Source organism: Pongo pygmaeus, chromosome 1 (genome assembly GCF_028885625.2).
Source record: "Pongo pygmaeus isolate AG05252 chromosome 1, NHGRI_mPonPyg2-v2.0_pri, whole genome shotgun sequence".
Taxonomy (NCBI): domain Eukaryota; kingdom Metazoa; phylum Chordata; class Mammalia; order Primates; family Hominidae; genus Pongo; species Pongo pygmaeus.
In genome coordinates, this window is record NC_072373.2 from 42811471 (window position 1) to 42833235 (window position 21765).

At 44.0% G+C, this 21765-nt stretch overlaps 1 protein-coding gene across 5 annotated transcripts; it reads right to left on the minus strand.

Moving 5' to 3' along the window:
* Positions 1-879: 879 nt before the first annotated feature.
* On the minus strand, positions 880-14587 carry DYRK3 (dual specificity tyrosine phosphorylation regulated kinase 3). Of its 5 annotated transcripts, none has more exons than XM_054479497.2 (4): positions 14250-14517; positions 13039-13132; positions 12279-12390; positions 880-2685 (listed from the first exon to the last, which is right to left on the minus strand). In XM_054479497.2, the coding sequence occupies exons 2-4, from the start codon at positions 13053-13055 to the stop codon at positions 1108-1110; spliced, it is 1707 nt and encodes a 568-aa protein (XP_054335472.1). In that variant the 5' UTR covers positions 13056-13132; positions 14250-14517; the 3' UTR covers positions 880-1107. The 5 variants fall into 5 exon arrangements, with proteins under 5 accessions (XP_054335472.1, XP_054335548.1, XP_054335406.1 ...); XM_054479573.2 differs by having other exon boundaries at positions 13947-14270; XM_054479431.2 differs by lacking the exon at positions 13039-13132 and having other exon boundaries at positions 14250-14587.
* Positions 14588-21765: the final 7178 nt, after the last annotated feature.

Below are 21765 nucleotides of genomic sequence, written 5' to 3' on the forward strand. Positions count from 1 at the left end.
AATAAAATTAAGAAACATAAAAGGGAAAACTTGATTATCACCAGTTTCTGGATTTTTAGTTTTCTTCTTCTAACTGAAGTTCACTCAGACCTAGGGAATAGCATTAAGCTTAAAGTGAAAGTGGGAAAAAAAATGTGGTACATTAAAGTGGCAGGTAGCCGCAAAGAGAAGAGGGAAGCATTTTTAAACTGTAGTAAGGTTTACCCGAGAGTGACTACTTTTATAAGGAAGAGATTCTATGAAAATGCAGCAAGGAAGCTGGTCCATGGAGTACCACAAAGCTGGGAAACTGCAGTTTTCATGCTGATTCTCTATCTTTACCACTCTGGGTCAACTGTGACAGAGAAGCTGTTTTATCTTCCTTGGGCATGGGAGAGGAAAGGAGGAGGGATGCATATGAATCAGTTTTTAAATCAGCACCTCACAGGGTTATTTGGTAAAGTGGTAAGGCTTCTGTAAAATGCTTTGAGTGACTAGGAAACAAATCAGAGGCAAAATAACAACATAAAATAATAACACCAAACATCAGAGAACTGAAGGGAAGAGGAATGAGTCACTGAAAACCAGGGACACCAGTTGTCCAGGTCACCAACAGCTTCCTGATGCTCCCCCACCCCACAGTCTGCTGTGAGCTCTTTCACCTAGAATGAGCCTAGAGAATGGCCTAGTTGGGCAAGGGACCTAGCACTGGCTCTCAGCCACAACTAACACCACATCCCAAATTACCCCTCCAGAATGTCTAGTGTCCCGCCGATGGACACTAGAAGCGAGGAGCAGTTGGGATACTTTTGCTACACCTTCTATCTGGAGAGAAAGAAATGTAAACCAATAGTATAATACATCAGTTGAAATACATCTGACGATAATAACAAAGATGCATTGACCTATAAAAAGTCATTTAATGCATATTCCAGATGGCCAATACAGGCTGGTTAGGTAATTAGCCCTTGAAGAATTCTTTTATAGTCATATAAAAATGTTTTGTCTTGTTTAAAAAAAGTCTAGTCTAACAAAAACATCCACCAATGGACTTGCATTTTTTCCATTTGCAGGTTTGCAAGATCATAAAAATATACACATATGCATCTCTGGGTATCTCTCTGTCCACTAGCTAATCAGTTTTGGCAATACACTGCATAGGGGTATACTACCATTGGTTTCTGACATTAAGTTAGCTTTAAGCTTATTGGCTATTCCAACAACTGGAGGCAGCTTAGAACCCAATCCCTGGAAAGCACTTGCAGGATTAACTACCCGTTTCCCTGACACCTTGTCTATGGTGGTGATAGGTCTGGGGACAGACTTGCTAATCCAAGGGTGTCTTAATGCTTGAGCTGGGGTCAAGCGGGCAGAGGGGTCCCAGTGAAGACACCTTTTCAAGAACTCTATAAACAAGTAGTCATCACACCCTTTCAGTGCTGTCCCCCAGTCTTTGCTGCCTGGAGGACCCCGCTTTTTACCCCTACGTGAGCGACCCCCCACAAGCATAACCCTCCCATCTGCCTGGGTAGTCACAGAGCAGTAGCGGGGTATGCCCTTGGAATTAATAAAGTACTTGGCACGCTTGGATTGCTCCAGAAGTTTTGGTGGTGGCATCCCTAGAAGCTCCATCATGCAGGCCAACTGGTCTCCTTCATCCTCTCCAGGGAAGAGAGGCTGTCCTGTTAAAAGTTCTGCAAGGATGCAGCCAAAACTCCATATGTCAATTGGTGTGCTGTAGCGGCTTCCTAAGATGATTTCTGGAGCTCTGTAGAACCGAGACTGGATATATGTGTAGAGCTTCTGGTACTCGAAACAGCTGGACCCAAAGTCAATGACCTTGGTTGAACTGCGCCCGTGGTGTTTCAGGAGAATGTTTTCTGGCTTCAGATCGCAGTGAATAATCTTATTTTTGTGGAGGGCATCCAAAGATTGCAAGATGGACTGGGCAAACTTGCGTACCAACTGGACGCTAAAACCCTGAAACTTGTTTTTTTTAATCAGCTCATAAAGGTCTATGCTCAGCAATTCAAAGGCCATGCAAACATGGTTCCGGAATGTGAAACTTTCCAGCATGTGGATAACGTTCATACTACCAGTTTTATCCTGTTTTTTAAGATGCTCCAAAATCCGGATCTCCTCAGCTGCTTGACGATGAAAGCGCTTCTCATTGCGCACCATTTTTAGGGCCACGTACTGTCGAAGTTTGTGATCATAGACCCTGGCCACCTGCCCAAAACTCCCCTTGCCGATAATTTTCAGCACCTCATATCGATAAGCTAGATGGTCTCGAGGTACATGAATATAGGCCCCATCTGCATCATCATACCCTCCATTATTGGGACCACCAATAACTCCATGTCTTTTTTTGGCATTTGGACCTACAAAGTAAATTTCTGGATAATTAATTATTTCCAGTTTCTCATAGGCAGTGAGGTGGTGTTTATATTGCTTCAGGGCTTGTTCTGGAGTCAGAGGCACCACTTTGGGTGCCTTGGATGAACTGTTGGATTTTACTGTATTCAAGCAATCTGAACTTTTACCCTCAGAAACAGTAGGAGAGCATTTTTCAGAGTCACTGATGCCATCTGACTGAATAGTATTGGATTTTCTGTTGCCAAATTCTTGAAACAGCTGTTCTACCTTCATCTCACCTCCATCCAAAAAGTGCTGAGTATGATCTCTTGTAAACTGTTCAGTGGTCATCTATGAAAGAGAAAATGAATGTAAGTCATTAAAAACATTAGAAAGATGGAAGAATCCTCCCTCCTCCAACTGAATAACAACAAAACATGTCCAGTCATGTTTACTTTAAGGTTAAAATGACCCAAAAAGATGATAAGAAAAGCAAGAGTCTCTAGAAACTTGTGTTATATTAATTTTCAGACTCCCTGAATATTGCAGCCATCCCTAACCCCCATACATGCCTTGCTTTGTTCAAGGCAAGATGATCTTACCACACCCCCCACATGCCAGGTCCCTTCTTACAGATGTGTCGTTGTATGAGAATCCTTCCACCCCTCATCCCCTCGACTCCTACATTCCTTCAAAGTCCAGTTCAATTCCTCTCTCTCCACTTAGAACTATGCCAAGCCCATACTAATTAATCTTACATCCTAACTGCAGCTTTTCCAGTTTGTGCCACATAATTTGGTACTTGATTATGTATAATATATGCACTATCTTACACTGTTTACTAATTGTTTCAAGTATCTTCCCAAATATTAAGGACATATAGCACGATCAAAATAATGCATACTGAAGTGTAAACAAGAAGGTACTATCAAGTGACAGAAGCAGAATTTGAACCAGAATAGGTCTTCTGGCCCCTATTCAAGGGCCCTTCCCATCAACATAACTCAGCACCAGGTTCTCCCAGCACCTGTAGACTAGCAGGGCTGAATGTTGACTATGGCCTGGAATCAACAAAGTGCTCAATCATCTACTCCCAGGTCCCCATATAAATTTCCGCAGCCTTTTAACTCAGTTCATTGAATCACAAAAGCTCTAAGATAAAGAGAACTCTTGAGATCATCTGGACCAATTCTTCAAGTACCTGATAACAGTGAGGGTCCAAGGTCCCTGGGGTATTTCTTATAAAACTCTTCCCTAGCAAGAGCCTACTTGATAAAGGAGTACTACTCCTTTCACCAGGTTTTCCACAATCTTCTCCTGGAAGGGATAGTGACCCACAGAAAAAAACTCTACTTACTCCTCTGAATTAAGATTCTTTGAACTGAAACAAGGTTTTTTGAAATAAGATGGAGGAAAAGAAGGACAAAAACAACCAAACACCTAAGTAAAATTAATATTAATTAATTACTATTAAGAAAAAAAGGGTAACTATGTGAAATGATAGATATATTTAATTGGCTTGACTGTAGTAACCATTTCACTATGTATATCAAAACATCATACTGTACACCTTAAAAAATAAAATTTTTTGGCCACGTGTGATGTCTCACGCCTGTAATCCCAGCACTCTGGGAGGCCGAGGCAGGTGGATCACTTGAGGTTAGGAGTTCGATACCAGCTTGGCCAACATGATGAAACTGTCTCTACTAAAAATACAAAAATTAGCTGGGCATGATGGTGCACACCTGTAATCCCAGTTACTTGGGAGGCTGAGGCAGGAGAATCGCTTGAACCCAGGAGGTGGAGGTTGCAGTGAGCCAAATCATGCTACTGCACTCCAGCCTGAGCGACAGAGTAAGACTCTGTCTCAAAAAAATAAACAAATAAAATAAAAAATAAAATAAAAACTTTGGCCAGGCATGGTGGTTCATCCCTGTAACCCCAGCACTTTGGGAGGCCAAGGCGGACAGATCACTTGAGGCCAGAAGTTTGAGACCAGGCTGGCCAACATGGCAAAACCCCACCTCTACTAAAAATACAAAAAAAAAAGGCCAGATGTGGTGATGCATGCCTGTAATCCCAGCTACTTGAAAGGCTGAGGCAGGAGAATTGCTTGAACCTGGGAAGCGAAGGCTACAGTGAGCCAAGATCACACTACTGCATTCCAGCCTTGGCAACAGAGTGAGAGACTGTCTCAAAAAAATAAAATAAAAAAAGAAATAAGTGAAAAATATTAAGAAGGGGCTGGAAAGATAAAAATGTTAAACCTGTTGTTAAAAATAAAAGGAAGTCTAGGATAAATAAAAGGAAGTCTAGGATACTTAAAAGAACAACTGTTTTTCCCAATGGACCCTGAAGAATTATGTCTTTTATCTGTTTGATAATTTCAGAGAGCCTGTAGTATGAGGAACAGATTAATTCCGGAGGAGCTCTGGGCTACAGTTATAATCTCTAAAAATGTAAGCTAAAAAGTAGTCAAACCTTTAAAAACTAGAAATTTTAATATAACCTAAGCAAAACAAAAATTGTATTTATAAATTACCAAAAATAACAAAAAACAATATTAAAAAACATAAATGACAAAAATTTAAGTGTTGGCATACCTCAGACAGCCCCCGTAATTCAGTTATAAAAGTCCTGCTTGCTCCTTTTTAAAAGTCATTTAATCAATTTAAATATTTATAGAACCTTACAGTTATATGATGTATTATATGATCTTAAACAAAGTCAAGGAGCCAGTTCAAATGTAGCCACAGCTTGGCATTTAGTTTTAAAATAAAGGGGCCAGATATTGCCCAAGTACATATAGTCTCTCTGATACCAAAATAGAAAACTATCACTGGTCAAGAAAATAAACAGGCCCGCATATAGAATCTAAATATTGGCCAGCCGCGGTGGCTCACGCCTGTAATCCCAGCACTTTGGAAGGCCGAGGCGGGTGGATCACCTGAGGTCAGGAGTTCAAGACCAGCATGGCCAACATGGCGAAACCCTGTCTCTACTAAAAATACAAAAATTAGCCAAGCGTAGTGGCGCGCACCTGCATTCTCAGCTACTCGGGAGGCTGAGGCAGGAGAATTGCTTGAACCGGGGAGGTGGAGGTTGCAGTGAGCTGAGATCGCACCACTGCACTCCAACCTGCAATCTATTAGGGAATAAATTTGGTGGAACTAGGAAAAGAATTTTAATTATTTGGTTTTAATTAGATTCACATAACAAAAACAAACATCTACAAGCATCTTGGTTAGTTTTCCTTAAAATCTTTACTACCTAACTTTAATTCATCTAAATATTTACTGCTTAAGTCTTTGAAACACATCCTGAAGAAAGAGGGAGCCAGAAGGCCTGGGTTGGGGTCCTGGCTACGCTACTTAAAAGCTGTAGGTCCAGCCAGGTGTGATGGCTCACGCCTGTAATCCCAGCACTTTGGGAGGCCAAAGAGGGCAGATCACCTGAGGTCGGGAGTTGGGGACGAGCCTGACCAACATGGGAAACCTCATCTCTACTAAAAATACAAAAATTAGCCAGGCGTGGTGGTGGGTGCCTGTAATCCCAGCTACTCGGGAGGCTGAGGAAGGAGAACTGCTTGAACCCAGGAGGCAGAGGTTGCAGTGGGCCAAGATTGCATCACTGCACTCCATCCGGGGCGACAGAGCAAGACTACTTCTCAAAAAAAAAAAGCTGTAGGCCCCTGTTGCCTTCCTGAGCCTCAGTTTCTTTATCTGTAAGATGTGGATAATAATATCTACTTGCAGGATGTTGTGTGAATCAAATTCTAATTAAAAATAATAATTTCACCAACTATAAAATATTTAAAAGACACTGGTAACAATTCAGCAAAATTCTCAATACATTAAAGTTTAGGTACACCCTTCCCCTTTCCCTTTTCTCTCTTCTCTCGCTGGTGGCTTCCTCCATTTCTCCAGTCTGATCTCCCTCCATCAAGCGTCTAGCACTAACTATGCCTTCTGCTCAATGAGGGCCCCCACAATAGGCCTTCACTTAGGATATATGGAATTGCCTCACCCACTTTCTCTCCACATAAAACATGCTTTCCACTCACTATACAATGTACTGTGTTACCTCTCCATGGATATTTGAACTTCAACAGAAGATCAATGCCCTAACCCAGAGGAATGCCTCTCTAGGAACTGCAATCACCAGTGACAAGCTGTTAGGAAAGGTATTTGTGGTGCAGGGTCTGTCCCTGGGAATTTCCCCTACTCTGCTTACGTGTAAGGCTGCACTGGCTCTGAAGGTCTTCATTTCTGTTTGTGATAATGACAGGGTCTCAGGTACACAACATTAATAAGAACAGATACATATCAGAAATGTAATTTCCACAGAACTATTACAATAATATTAAAGATGTCACTTGGAATCCCTGACTCATGGTTTTTCCTTAAAGTAAGCCTAAATTTCTCTCCTTGCAAAATAAGTCTTACCTTGCCTTTGGGAACTACACAGAGTGTCCAAATTTCAAGTAGGAGCCCTCTGGGTACCTAAAAGGGGCTGTGCTGTCCCTGCCTCTACCATTCTGTAGGTTCACCATCCCCACTACATGTGCCTTACCTCACCCACTCTCCTGTTCACATTCTCAACATAGGCTGCACTTTATGTCTCTCTTGAAGCATGCCTTCCAGAACAGAGCAGGCTGCTTCAGTGTAGCCCACCATCAATATCATCTTCTCCAGTGAATCTGGAGAATTCTGGGAGGTAATTTTTCCACACAGGGAGGGGTTCTCTTATTTTTTATTATTATTATATTTTTATTATCATTATTATAAGTTCTAGGGTACATGTGCACCACACACAGGTTTGTTACATATGTTACATATGTATACATGTGCCATGTTGGTGTGCTACACCCATTAACTCATCATTTACATTAGGTATATCTCCTAATGCTATCCCTCCCCCCTCCTCCCACCCCATGACAGGTCCCAGTGTGTGATGTTCCCCACCCTGTGTCCAAGTGTTCTCATTGTTCAATTCCCACCTATGAGTGAGAACATGTGGTGTTTGGTTTTCTGTCCTTGCGAGTTTGCTCAGAATGACGGTTTCTAGCTTCATCCATGTCCCTACAAAGGACATGAACTCATCATTTTTTATGGCTGCATAGTATTCCATGGTGTATATGTGCCACATTTTCTTAATCCAGTCTATCATTCATGGACATGTGGGTTGGTTCCAAGTCTTTGCTATTGTGAATAGTGCCGCAATAAACATACGTGTGCATGTGCCTTTATAGCAGCATGATTTATAATCCTTTGGGTATATACCCAGTAATGGGATGGCTGGGTCAAATGGTATTTCTAGTTCTAGATCCTTGAGGAATCGCCACACTGTCTTCCACAATGGTTGAACTAGTTTACAGTCCCACCAACAGTGTAAAAGAGTTCCTATTTCTCCACATCCTCTCCAGCACCTGTTGTTTCCTGACTTTTTAATGATCGCCATTCTAACTGGTGTGAGATGGTATCTCATTGTGGTTTTGATTTGCATTTCTCTGATGGCCAGTGATGAGCATTTTTTCATGTGTCTGTTGGCTGCATAAATGTCTTCTTTTGAGAAGTGTCTGTTCATATTCTTTGCCCACTTTTTGATGGGGTTGTTTGATTTTTTCTTGTAAATTTGTTTCAGTTCTTTGTAGATTCTGGATCTTTGTCAGATGGGTAGATTGTAAAAATTTTCTCCCATTCTGTAGGTTGCCTGTTCACTCTGATGGTAGTTTATTTTGCTGTGCAGAAGCTCTTTAGTTTAATTAGATCCCATTTGTCAATTTTGACTTTTGTTGCCATTGCGTTTGGTGTTTTAGTCATGAAGTCCTTGCCTATGCCTATGGCCTGAATGGTATTGCCTAGATTTTCTTCTAGGGTTTTTATGGTTTTAGGTCTAACATTTAAGTCTTTAATCCATCTTGAATTAATTTTTGCATAAGGTGTAGGGAAGGGATCCAGTTTCAGCTTTCTACATATGGCTAGCCAGTTTTCTCAGCACCATTTATTATATAGGAAATCCTTTCAGGGAGGGGTTCTCTTCTTAACTTTCTTTCCTTTCCTGTAAATAACTCAAATACTGGCCTGAATCAATTACATACCAAGTCTGATGTGTTATAAATAAAACCTTCCTTCCATTGTTCTAAAAAAATCTACAGTGTTCACACATATTAAACTATAATTGTTTTAAAACACTAAATATTTCCCCAAATGCCCATCAATCAAGGAGTAGATAAAGAAATTATGGTATATGTATATACAATAGAATACTACTTAGCCATAAAAAGGAATGAAATAATGGCATTCACAGCAACCTGGATGGAATTGGAGACCATTATTCTAAGTGAAGTAACTCAGAAATGGAAAACCAAACATGGTATGTTCTCATTCATAAGTGGGAGCAAAGCTATGATGAGGATGCAAGGGCTTAAGAATGATACAATGGACTTTGGGGACTTGGGGGATAGGGTGGTAGAGGAGTGAGAGATAACAGACTACACACTGGGTCCCGGTATATACTGCTCGGTAACGGGTGCACCAAAATCTCAGAAATCACCACTAAAGAACTTATTCATGTAACCCAAATACCACCTGTTCCCCAAAAACCTATTGAAAAAAAAACACTAAATATTTCTAGTCTAGGGTTATAATCACAATAACCAAGCAATGTATATGACTGACTCTACCAAGTATTTTCTTAACCATGTAATTATATCCAGAGACATAAATAATGTCATATTTATCATGTTTTATTTCATAAGAATGCTTCATATACCCTGCTAATTTGATGGGCTTCTGGCATTTCAAATAGAATCTTCTACTGTATTAATCAAGTCTTAAAAATCTTGCTGAGAGGTTGGGTGCAATGGCTCACGCCTGTAATCCCAGCACTTTGGGAGGCCAAGGCAGGCGGATCACGAGGTCAAGAGATCGAGATCATCCTGGCTAACACGATGAAACCCTGTCTCTACTAAACATACAAAAAATTAGTCAGGTGTAGTGGTGGATGCCTGTAGTCCCAGCTACTCGGGAGGCTAAGGCAGGAGAATGGCATGAACCCGGGAGGCGGAGCTTGCAGTGAGCCGAGATAGCGCCACTGTACTCCAGCCTGGGCAACAGAGCGAGACTGTGTCTTAAAAAAAAAAAAAAAAAAAAAATCTTGCTGAGAAATTCAAAAGGAATAAAGGAATATCCTTCTCACTCAGATATAAAACCCTACCTTTTCCCCAGCTCCCAAACCCTAAATCCCTGTAACACAAAACTTAACCCAATAAAAGCCTCTGGGCAGATGATTTATAGTTTACCATGAGAACGTAGGAGCATCTTGAATAAACGAAGCTAGAAAACTTTGTAAAAAAAGTAACAGGATCTCGGGATAGAGTCACGGCATAATGAAATTTAAGTGGCACCAAGAGCTCAAAAGGCAATTTTTATTTCATTTTTTTCAGCAAAATGAGTAAAGACAGCCAGGCACGGTGGCTCATGCCTGTAAACCCCGTACTTTGGGAGGCTGAGTTGGGTGGATAACCTGAGGTCAGGGGTTTGGGACCAGCCTGGCCAACATGGCGAAACCCCATCTCTACTAAAAATACAAAAATTAGCCAGGCATGGTGGCAGATGCCTGTAATCCCAGCTACTCAGGAGGCTGAGGCAGAGAGAACTGCTTGAACCCGGGAGGTGGAGGTTGCAGCAAGTTGACATTGCGCCACTGCACTCCAGCCTGGGCGAGAGACCGAGACTCGATCTCAAAAAAAAAAAAAAGAAATGAGTAATGAGTAAAGACATCTAAAATCTTCTTGCTCTCCCACAAAACTGTCATGCCTAATACCATGCAGTAAGAAATTCATTTTTGATCCTGAAACATACAATATAAGTAACCTACTGGAAGGTAAATAGCATCGGCTAACTATGAATCAAAGTTAAAATGACTTGGCCGGGCGCGGTGGCTTGCGCCTGTAATCCCAGCACTTTGGGAGGCTGAGGTGGGTGCATCACGAGGTCAGGAGTTCAAAACCAGCCTGACCAATACGGTGAAACCCCATCTCTACTAAAAATACAAAAATTAGCTGGGCATGTTGGTTGGTGCCTATAATCCCAGCTACTTGAGAGGGTGAAGCAGGAGAATCACTTGAACCCGGGAGGCAGAGGTTGCAGTAAGCCAAGATTGCGCCACTGCACTCCGGCCTAGGCAACAGAGTGACATTCCATCTCAAAAAAAAAAAAAAAAAATCAGTTAAAATGACTTAAAGTCAGATGTTAACACTTCAACCCAATTGCAAATAGTTTCCTATAGAGGTGAACCAACTGGCACCAAGTAACCAAGCAATCTGATGGGCAACACAAGATGTATATGGTTCTGAAGTTCTTAGACATTTTGACATATTAAAGAAACAAACTTGCAAAGAATGGAAAGAAACCCCACTACACTCCAAAAAGGGGACGAAAAATAGGGTGACCAGCCTTCAAAATATTTTTAGCTCACGTTTTGTATACTACTAGTGTTGAAAGTGGGGAAAAGGGCTGGGTGCGGTGGCTCACGCCTGTAATCCCAGCACTTCCAGAGGCCGAGGGAAGTGGACCACTTGAGGTCAGGAGTTAGACCAGCCTGACCAACATGGTGAAACCCTGTCTCTACTAAAAATACAAAAATCAGCTGGGTGTGGTGGCAGGCGCCTGTAATCCCAGCTACTCAGGAAGGCTGAGGCAGGAGAATTGCTTGAACCCGGGAGGTGGAGGTTGCAATGAGCTGACATGACGCCATTGCACTCCAGCCTGGACGACAGAGCAAGACTCCGTCTCAGGAAAAAAAAAAAAAAAAAAAGGAAAAGGTTGATTTTAAGCCAAAACTGATGACAACAGGAAGAACTATGAAAAATAGAAGTGATTTTTCCATATAGAAACAATTTCAGGTCTTAAACACAGAAATGTGAAAGAGAAATATTACAAATGAGTCAATTCAATTATTCAGTTTGTTCATCTGATGACATATGCAGCAAATTTTAAAGTCATACGATAGCCTCTCCTTGTCATGGAACTTGGCCAAACCCTGCTCTGCCTACCACTCTATGCATGCTGAAGGAATGTGAATTAATTTTATCTTAAGTTAAAAAAAAAAAAAAAAAGCTGCCGGGCGCCGTGGCTCACGCCTGTAATCCCAGCACTTTGAGAAGCCGAGGCAGGTGGATCACGAGGTCAGGAGTTCAAGACCAGCCTGACCAATATGGTGAAACCCCTGACTACTAAAAATACAAAAATTAGCCAGGCGTGGTGGCACGTGCCTGTAATCCCAGCTACTCAGGAGGCTGAGGCAGGAGAATCACTTCAACCCAGGAGGCAGAGGTTGCAGTGAGCCAAGATCATGCCATTGCACTCCAGCCTGGGTGACAGAGAGAGACTCCACCTCAAAAAAAAAAAAAAAAAAAAAAAAAAAAAAAAAAGCTAAGTGTCTGCAGTCCCCAAAATGATTAAATGCATTAAAAACCAAACTGTTGTAGTTATCATCTATCTATAAAATGGTTCTCTTTAGTATACTAATAAACGAAGACTGCATTTCCACCGTGCAGGGGAAAAAAAACCCTGCAGATCTATGAATTCCGAGATGTTTTCTGTTTCCTATTTTTGTTAAAAGGAGCCTTTGTAATACCAGGTGTATATCATCCTATACAAAAATAAGCATTACCTAAATAAAAGTAGCATATTATTTTTTTCCTAGTGCTATATATTTATCCCAGTGGAAACTGAAATAAAAAGGTGAGCTCCAAACTGAAATCATTCTGAAAAGCTAAATTTGGACCACAGATATTGTTATTCCAAAGTCAAGAGAAATCAAAAAGAAACCAAAAGAAAGTCTGGTTGTCAGTGATACATAAGTGTACCTTGAGCATTAAGTAGCACTTCCTCCTTTCCAAAACAATTCATGTACAAAGAATTACTTCTTATACTTACATTTAGTCTTCTGGGTGGAGGTGGTTCAGAAGGATTGCAGAGTACATTTGAACAGGGGGGACATTTGGTTTCATCTATCATCATGAAGGTGTCATAGACACCATCCCCCAACCTAGTTAAAAGGATTACAGACAAAATCTGTCAGTAACTGAAGAATATAAAATCCTGTGTCTTAACTGCTTCATATCTGCCACAAGGAACAGTAACAGAAATAAATGTCTACACTACATTTTGGCACTGAATACAAACAACTGGGGTATTTGGAAGAGGAAAAGAGGAAATCCAACTTTTGTTTTTCAAGGACAGCATTTCTAGGTTTGTATTTTAAAACAGTTGAAACAAGTCTTTCTGAATGTTGTTAAAAACAATAAGGACTATCAGAAGGATCTCATAATAACTTACTACTTGAAAATAAAGGCTAGTTTGAATCTGAAGCTCATAGAGAAAAAAACAGACCAGAAAAAACTAACAAAGGTAATAGTTTCTCAAGTCAGAGACTTGGATTCTAATCTCAGCTCTAACACTGGCTGTGCTACCTTCTCCTCTGAGCCTGTCTTCCCCATGTTAATGGGAAGACTAGCTCCAGTCTACACACTTCTGGGTCTTACAGGCAAGAAATAAAAGGCCTTTTTAAGGCTGTCTTCTCTTTATTCATCTACTTACTTACCTACTTACATCTACCTAACTTGTAGAAAGATACAGTAAGTACTACAGCAAACACTAAAAGGATGCTCCAAATTATAAAATGTATTGAATTTACTTCTCTTTCCACTTCATTTTCTGGTGGATGGTGGAGGCAAAATTCTAAATGATTAAGGATCACTTCTCTGTTCTTTAACACTGTGGCTCCACCACTGTAAGGGAACACAAAAGACGGAGAGGATTTATTTAATCCACAAGATGGCCCTGAATAATGTATTTCATCTGCTACCAAGAACACGGATTTCCCAGTTACACACATCAGCATTTCATTGTATCATTTTACATGATACACTATGAATATAACAATGACGATGTTGCAGAGGAATAATTTTTAAACGTCTTTTAAAATATCCTGGAATATTCTGGTCACCTTTAAAAACTGTTTTGTGAAATTCATTCTAGAGTTTTCTTTATAGATGTGTTATAAAAACACAAAGGGAAAAAAACCGCTACAAATATTTTTGGAATGATCTTTTTAAAAACATGCTCACATTCTGATAGAATTATTTATATTTTTAACAGGGAATGGCTTCACCGACAGAAACCAAATATTCTGGATGTGACTGACCCTTTGCCATAAGCCTGATAAAACAAACCAGGATAGGCGTCCACATATATAAAGAAAAAGAAAACATGCAAAATTGCCTAGTGACTAACAGCCAAGGAAATTAACAAGAGTCTGCATGCAAATAAAGCGGGGAGCAGGGGTCTCTTCTCTCCATTTAGGTGTAAAATACAATGCAAGGTGGGGAATCTCTCAAAATAGGATCCGGAGAAAGCCGTACCCAACACAGCCCATAACCTGTACATTCGAAACTAGACCGCACCCCTCACAGCAAACCCCAAGAGTTCAGCCCTTGGTTATCCGCTCTAAGCAACAGGGCTCCTTTCCAAGGTATTGCTCCCGGGCTCCCCGCCTTCAATAAAAAGCCCCACAAAAAGTCCTAGATTTTCGTAATCCCTTACCATATACCCCGATCTAGGGTTTCAGAGGGAATCCAGGGGTGGAAATTCTTCTTGCTCTAACTCCGCTCTAGCCCCCTCCCCCGCGCCCGGTGAGACAGGGATGGGGGGAGGGGGCCCTGATGGAGGGGGGGAGGGGGCCCTGATGGAGAGGAGGTGGGGGCGGTCCCGGGGAGGCAGTCAGACCCCTGCCCTCGTCCCTCCTACTGAGGGCTCACTCTACCTCCTCCCCGCCCCCAAGCTTCGCTTGCCAGCGCCAGCCGCTCCCTGTGGCGCCTCCAGCCCGTTACCCCGTGGCGCCGTTACCTCCGCTGCTGGGGCGGGAGCCCGGCTCCAGGCGGCCCCGCATCCTTCCGCCCAGGCCCGCGAGCTGTGCCTCCCATCTGCTAGCTCGGGACCCCGCGCGGGGAGAGGCGCCAGTTGGGGGGTCCGACCGGCCACGCCACCTACGCCGGAACGGCTGCCTCCGCGGCGCGACGCTCCCACGGGTACTCTCAGCCAGACACTGCAGCTCAGCGCGCCTTCGCTCCGAACTGGCCCCGGCTGGGAAGTGGGGAGACGCAGCTGCAGGGGCGGGAGGGGGAGCGGTCTGGTCGCCTAGCAACCGCGGCACGCCCCCGGGAAACGCCTCGGCGCAGCTACGCGCTGACGCACGGGGGCGGGGCCCGTGGCCGGTAAAGGCCACGCGGCGCTCCTAGCCAGCGCTGGCATTGGCGCGGGAGGCGGGAGGCTGGAGGCGAAGAGCTCGCGGCCTAGGCTGCTCGGGTTCCCTGGCGCGAGCTGTGGACGGAGAGAGGGGTCCGGAAAAGGAGGGGTGAAAGTAGCAGTTAGCCCGCGGTCTCAGAAGGGCTGCCCGCCCCTCGCGGTCCGCGGTCCCTTAAGTAGCACGTTGCGTCCTGGAAGTTCTAAAACCTCCCGCTTCAATGTGAATTTTAAATTAATGAAAACATTTGCGTATTGTTTTAGACTTTCCCATCGCGGGTACGGCCCTCCGGGGGTTGGTGAGTTACATAAGAAAGCAATAATAATAAACCCATTTATTGACACGATGCCTCCATTTATGAATATTTGATCTCAGTAACCGAGGTACCCGACGACTTTCGTCTTTTACAGACTTAGCTGGGATGCAGATAGAAGCTGGGCCTTTGTCTGACTCCCCTCCAACAGTCAGCCACAGACGGGAAGGCAGCGCAGGAAACTGAGGCCAAAGGAGCCGCGCTTCCACATGAGCATGAAGCGGCAAAGCCTGAACTAGAAGCTTCTAACGCCTAACCGTCATCTTGCAGCACCAGGACCTCTGCAAGGCCCTTCCTGACTTTTTCCTTAGAATGTGTGTATATGTGTCTTTTTCCTTTTCTGATGCTAAGACACCTCACAAACACCAATGTTAAGCAGATTTCCATCGTTGGAGGTTAAAACACCCGAACACAGGTGTTTTCTTGAGTGTGGCATCCGGTCAGATGTTTTATGGGTTTGTTTGTTTTTAAAAAAAAAAAATTTCCTGGAAGACGGGTGGTAAGAACCAGTCAGAGTTTGTAAACCCACCAAGCACGAGGCGGTCGGACCGTCCAGATTCTGGAGTCCAGAAGACACCAAACGTTCTCAGAATGCCGAACGCGGGCGCCACCTGGTGGGACTAGAACGCTCATTATCCCAAAACAGCATAGCACAGTTCCCATAAATCTTAAAAATTCCCATCCAAGGCTCATTTCCGTGTGACTGAAAGTCATATTCTCTGTTCTCATGACTCCAAGTAAAAATGTCCCTAAAGAGCCAAAGTATCTTCACTGTATAAACTAATAATCTATTGGTTTGGGGAATTTTATTTTTTGTGATCAATGTTACTTTAGCCTTTCTATGATATACATATAAATAAAAAAGTTTTCTTACATGATGATTTTTTAAAGTTTATTTTATAAATAAATTTTTTCTTTTTGTCTCTCCTATTTTATAAATAAATTTTTTCTTTTTGTCTCTCCCTTCCCCCACTCTGCAACCAGAGCAGTTCTGCTTTCACAGGGGTTTGTATTTGGGCTCTTACGAAGCTTTTGTTTGAAGAAAGAGTTCCATGGCAACGCAAAGATTGGACGAGGTTACTGTTGAAGTCCCTTCCATCTCTAAGATTGCAAAATTCTATTAAATAATCCCCGTTCTCAGTACTCATGTAGACACCTCAGACCACTTTACTGCCCTCCCTAAACAGTTGAATGAGACTTGCCCCCACATGATTTCTTAACTTATTCTGAATCACTGCTCGTGAGAGGATTGCATCCGCAGTCTGTGTTTAAGACACATCTTCCAGAGCCAAGTGGAAGCGTTCCTGCTCCCTTTCTTGCTCCTAAGGTGGGAAATACAGAGGCCGCCTTTGTCTTTAGCCTATTGTTCCCATGGTCAAGGGAAAGAGGACTCCTCGAGGGTGCTGGAGCCTCATAAATCTCTGACCTTAGTGACCCAATGTTTCTTCAAAGAGCCCCTGTATGATGGGGTTAATGTCCCATAAGGGATCTGGCAGGAGCCTCCACACCCCTGCTGAGCACTGCCCTGTCCCCTCCAGCTCCCAAGCAGCTTCCACATCATTCATGCCCTTTCTTCCCCTCCAAAGCCTCATTCAAGAGTAGTTTAAAATCACCATTATCATTCTCCATGCAGTTAAAGTCAGATTTACCCACCATGAATTAGCCAAAAGTCATATAAGATGCATGTCTGTCCTTTGAAGCCAATTCCAAGACATCTGCAAAATAAGGTACCTGCAAGTTCTAATACATTGACTAAGGAAATAACAGTAAAAAAGATGCAACTATTCCAGGATCTTAAAAACCCACTGGGACATTCACAATGTGGTCAAAGTTTCAAATGCACAGATTAAGAAAACATCCCCGTGGCCACATGTACCTGGAATTTTGTGATGAAATAGCTGTTGGTGGGTTATGTTAAGTTTGGACGAGTTCCATTGGTATACATTTCTATACAGCAAAATGTGCCATAATGCCTACTGTGACATGCGCATCACAGAACTGGAAAATATTTTTAAAAAATCATTTGGAGAGAACCAGTGAAACTTACTTTTTTCCTCAAGCTGTATTAACCTCAAATTGACCTGTGTTCCTGAAATACATACTTGCTATTTTTTTCAGAAACACTGAAATCTAGCTCACTGGAACACTAAAGCCATGGCTTATTTTTCTGGAGCCTCAGAAAACTGTCTCTCTTCTATACCTCAGGCATCTCCTGTTCTTATGCCCTCCCCTCTCCACCAAGATTTGAAAAATGCCCCTTATTAACAAAGCAAACAAAAGCCATGCCTGCACTGCTGTAGTACAGCTACAAGTAAGACACACGTAGTTCTGTGTCTCCTAAACCCTAAAGGTTGTCCTTATTATCCCAAACTCTTCACCTATTTTTCTTTTCCAAAACTTTTGCCATCTTTTTCCGCTTGCTCCTCCTAAGTCAGCGTGACCAGTTCCACCTATAGCCCTGAGGGGTCCTATGAAGCTTCATTTCTGAAATCTTGAAACCAAACCAGGAGTCTTTCTAATCATCATTACCATTTGCTAAGTATTTATTATGTTCCAAGCACTATCTGAAGCACTTTAACATATTTGCTCATTTAAAACTCACAGTAGCCCTGTGAGATAGGTATTATCTCCATCCTACACTTCAGAAAACAGTCTCAGAGTTTAATAACTTGCCCAAGGTCACCCAGCCAGCAAGTGATGAGCTGAAATTCAAACCCTGGTCTGTTTGATTGAAAAACTCAGCCCCTCGACTGCCTGTATTCCACCTGTATTCCCTGAGCCTGGCAGGCTAGCCCAGGCTAGACTACTGGACCCTTGAATTCTGTGACATAGTTTCTCTTGATTTAAGATTCTGAAGGTGGTAAGCAGAATGATAGTTCCCCAAAGATGTCCACATCCTAATTCCAAGAATCTGTAAATATGTCACTTTACTTGACAAAAAGGGACTTAGCAAATGTGATGAAGTTAAGGATCTTGAGATGGGGTGATTTTCCTAGATTATCTGAGTGGGCCCACTGTAATCACAGGGGTCCTTTTAAGATGGAAGGGGAGGCCAGGTGCAGTAACTCATGCCTGTAATCCCAGCACTTTGGGAGGCCAAAGTGGGCGGATCACCTGAGGTCAGGAGTTCGAGACCACCCTGGCCAACATGGTGAAACCCTGTCTCTACTAAAAATACAAAAATTAGCTGGGCGTGGTGGTGTGTGCCTGTAGTCCCAGCTACTCAGGAGGCTGAGGCAGGAGAATCACTTGAACCCAGGACGCAGAGGTTGCAGTGAGCAGAGATCATGCCACTACACTCCAGCCTGGGTGACAGAGTGAGACTCCATCTAAAAAAAAAAGATGGAAGGGGAAAGCAGGAGGGTCAGAGAGGGAAATGTGACCATGGAAGCAGAGGTCAGAGAGGGAAAGAGATTTGAAGATGCTGTTGTTGGTCTTGAAGATGGAGGAAGGGGCCATGAGTTAAGGAATGAAGGTGGCCTCTAGAAGCTGGAAAAGGCAGGGAAACACATTTTCCTCTAGAGCTTCCAGAAGGAACGAATCGCTGCTTACACCTCAATTTTAGGACTTCTGACTTCCAGAACTGTAAGATAATACATTTTCCTTGTTTCAAGCCACTAAATTTGTAGTAATTTGTTGCATTAAAGCTTAGGAACCTTGGGTACTGTAGTAGATTAAACATAGCACATCCTTTGCAGCTGCTCCCAGGGAGTTGAGGAAACGATTTTCCTGGTTCTTGAAACTGACTGTCCACGTGACTTGATTTGACCAATAACACGGGAGGAATTTAGGCGCTTAGGCCTCAGGAGACCCCCCTAACAGCTTCTTCTCTCTTGCTCTTAGATGCTGCCACCATGTGGACAAGTCTGAGCTGGATTTCTGTAGTCCTCAGCTAATACCAATTGCCAGACAAGTGAGGGAGGCCACCTGGCTGTGTTGCCAGCTGACAGCAGCCACATGAGAGTTCCACATAAAGCTAGCAGAATAACCTCTTGGCTGCACCCCGCCCAAATCAACAGCCCCTTGAGAATTATAAGCAAATAAAATGATTAAGCCACTAAGCTTTGGGGTACTGCAATAAAGAAATGATAGGGCTACTTTTGAAAAATACCAATTATGCCTACCCTCCTTCCCACCAGATCTAATTGAGAGGTGACAGCGTGCTGGCAGTCCTCACAGCCCTCGCTCGCTCTCGGCGCCTCCTCTGCCTGGGCTCCCACTTTGGTGGCATTTGAGGAGTCCTTCAGCCCACCACTGCACTGTGGGAGCCCCTTTCTGGGCTGGCAAAGGCTGGAGCCCACTCCCTCAGCTTGCAGGGAGGTGTGGAGGGAGAGGCGCGAGTAGGAACTGGGGCTGCGAGCGGCGCTTGCCGGCCAGCTGGAATTCCGGGTGGGCGTGGGCTTGCTTGGCGGGCCCCGCACTCGGAGCAGCCGGCCAGCCCTGCTGGCCCCAGGTAATGAGGGACTTAGCACCCGGGCCAGCGGCTGCGGAGGGTGTACTGGGTCCCCCAGCAGTGCCAGCCCACCGGCGCTGCACTCAATTTCTCACCGGGCCTTAGCTGCCTTCCCGCGGGGCAGGCCTCGGGACTGCAGCCTGCCATGCCTGAACCTTCCCCCGCCTCCGTGGGTTCCTGTGCAGCCCGAGCCTCCCCGACGAGCGCCGCCCCCTGCTCCATGGCGCCCAGTCCCATCGACCACCCAAGGGCTGAGGAGTGTGAGCGCAGGGCGCGGGACTGGCAGGCAGCTCCACCTGCAGCCCCGGTGCAGGATCCACTAGGTGAAGCCAGCTGGGCTCCTGTGTCTGGTGAGGACGTAGAGAGTCTTTATATCTAGCTCAGGGATTGTAAACACACCAATCGGCACTCTGTATCTAGCTTAAGGTTTGTAAACACACCAATCAGCACCTTGTGTTTAGCTCAAGGTTTGTAAGTGCACCAATCGACACTCTGTATCTAGCTGCTCTGGTGGGGCCTTGGAGAACCGTTACGTCTAGCTCAGGGATTGTAAACACACCAATCAGTACTCTGTACCTAGCTCAAGGTTTGTAAACACACCAATCAGCACCCTGTGTTTAGCTCAAGGTTTGTGAGTGCACCAATGGACACTGTATCTAGCTGCTCTGGTGGGGCCTTGGAGAACCTGTGTGTCGAAACTCTGTATCTAACTAATCTGATGGGGACGTGGAGAACCTTTGTATCTAACTCAGGGATTGTAAACGCACCAATCAGCGCCCTGTCAAAACAGGCCACTCGGCTCTACCAATCAGCAGGATGTGGGTGGGGCCAGATAAGAGAATAAAAGCAGGCTGCCCGAGCCAGCATTGGCAACCCGCTGGGGTCCCTTGCGACACTGTGGAAGCTTTGTTTTTTCGCTCTTTGCAATAAATCTTCCTACTGCTTACTCTTTGGGTCCACACTGCTCTTGTGAGCTGTAACACTCACTGCGAAGATCTGCAGCTTCATTCCTGAAGCCAGCGAGACCAGGAGCCCACTGGGAGGAATGAATAACTCCAGACACGCTGCCTTAAGAGCTGTAACCCTCACTGTGAAAGTCTGCAGCTTCACTCCTGAGCCAGCGAGACCACGAACCCACCAGAAGGAAGAAACTCCGAACACATCTGAACATCAGAAGGAACAAACTCCAGACGCGCCACCTTAAGAGCTGTAACACTCACCGCGAGGATCCGCGGTTTCATTCTTGAAGTCAGTGAGACCAAGAACCCACCAATTCCAGACCTATAATGATGAACAGTTTCTTGGTAAGGATCTCTGCTCATATTTTTATTGTGGCTGTTGTTCATCAGCCAGGTTTGGAAGTCACTAGTGTAGACCTTGGAGACCAAGTCCTATTGAGTCACCTGGCTCTTGGAAGGTCTTAGAAGACCAATATACCTGCTCTATTCACAGCATTTGGGCCAAGGAACTAGTTCTCTCTCAATCACCTAGTGTACAGGTTAGGGCTTTTTCTGTTGCAAATATCGAACTAAAACTGTTTAAAGAAAGTGTACTGGCTGGGCGCAGTGGCTCACGCCTGTAATCCCAGGACTTTTGGAGGCTGAGGCAGGTGGATCACCTGAGGTCAGGAGTTCGAGACCAGCCTGGCCAACATGGTGAAACCTCATCTCTACTAAAAATACAAAAATTAACCAGGTGTGGTGGCGGGCACCTGTAATCCCAGCTACTTGGGAGGCTGAGGCTGAGGCTTGAACCCAGGAGGTGGAGGTTACAGTGAGCAGAGATTGTGCCATTGTACTCCAGCCTGGGTAACAAGAGCAAAACTGTCTCAAAAAAAAAAAAAAAAAAAAAGAAAAAGAAAAAAAAGAAAATGTACCATACACCTTTTTTACAGTATTTTTTTAAAAGCAGTAAAGCTAAATTTGGATATGATGGGTGCCTGTCCTATCTCCATTTCTTGTTTCTATATTCCAACATGCTAGTTTCATTCTCAGGGTTCTTTTGTGCAACCAAGATGGCAACTGCAGTTCCAGGTTCAACTCAGTAGAAAAGCTGTCTCAGTCATCCCACAGTCTCACTGTAATTCACTGGCTTTGACTGGGCCCATTCTTAAACCAAATATGCAGCCAGGAAAATGTAATACTCTGGTCAGGCCTGAGGCTCCTAGACACAGCAGTAGAAACATATTGGACAGAAAGTTAGGAAAACAGTGACCTTCAGAGGAAAGTTGCTATAGCGGGTCCCAAAAAAGAGATAAGTGAATATGGTACAGCAAACACAACAGATATTCACTACAGCTAGGTGTTGGAAATCAGCTTTATCTGTGTTCTGAAAGTCCACATCAGGGTCGCCA

Coding starts and splice junctions, on each gene's coding strand:
- DYRK3 (XM_054479431.2), bottom strand. CDS start 14,326: ATGGGAGGCACAGCTCGCGGGCCTGGGCGGAAGGATGCGGGGCCGCCT. Junction 12,391..14,249: donor CTCCCGCCCCAGCAGCGGAG/GTAACGGCGCCA, acceptor CCTTTTAACTAG/GTTGGGGGATGGTGTCTATG. Junction 2,686..12,278: donor CTCCACCCAGAAGACTAAAT/GTAAGTATAAGA, acceptor TCTCTTTCATAG/ATGACCACTGAACAGTTTAC.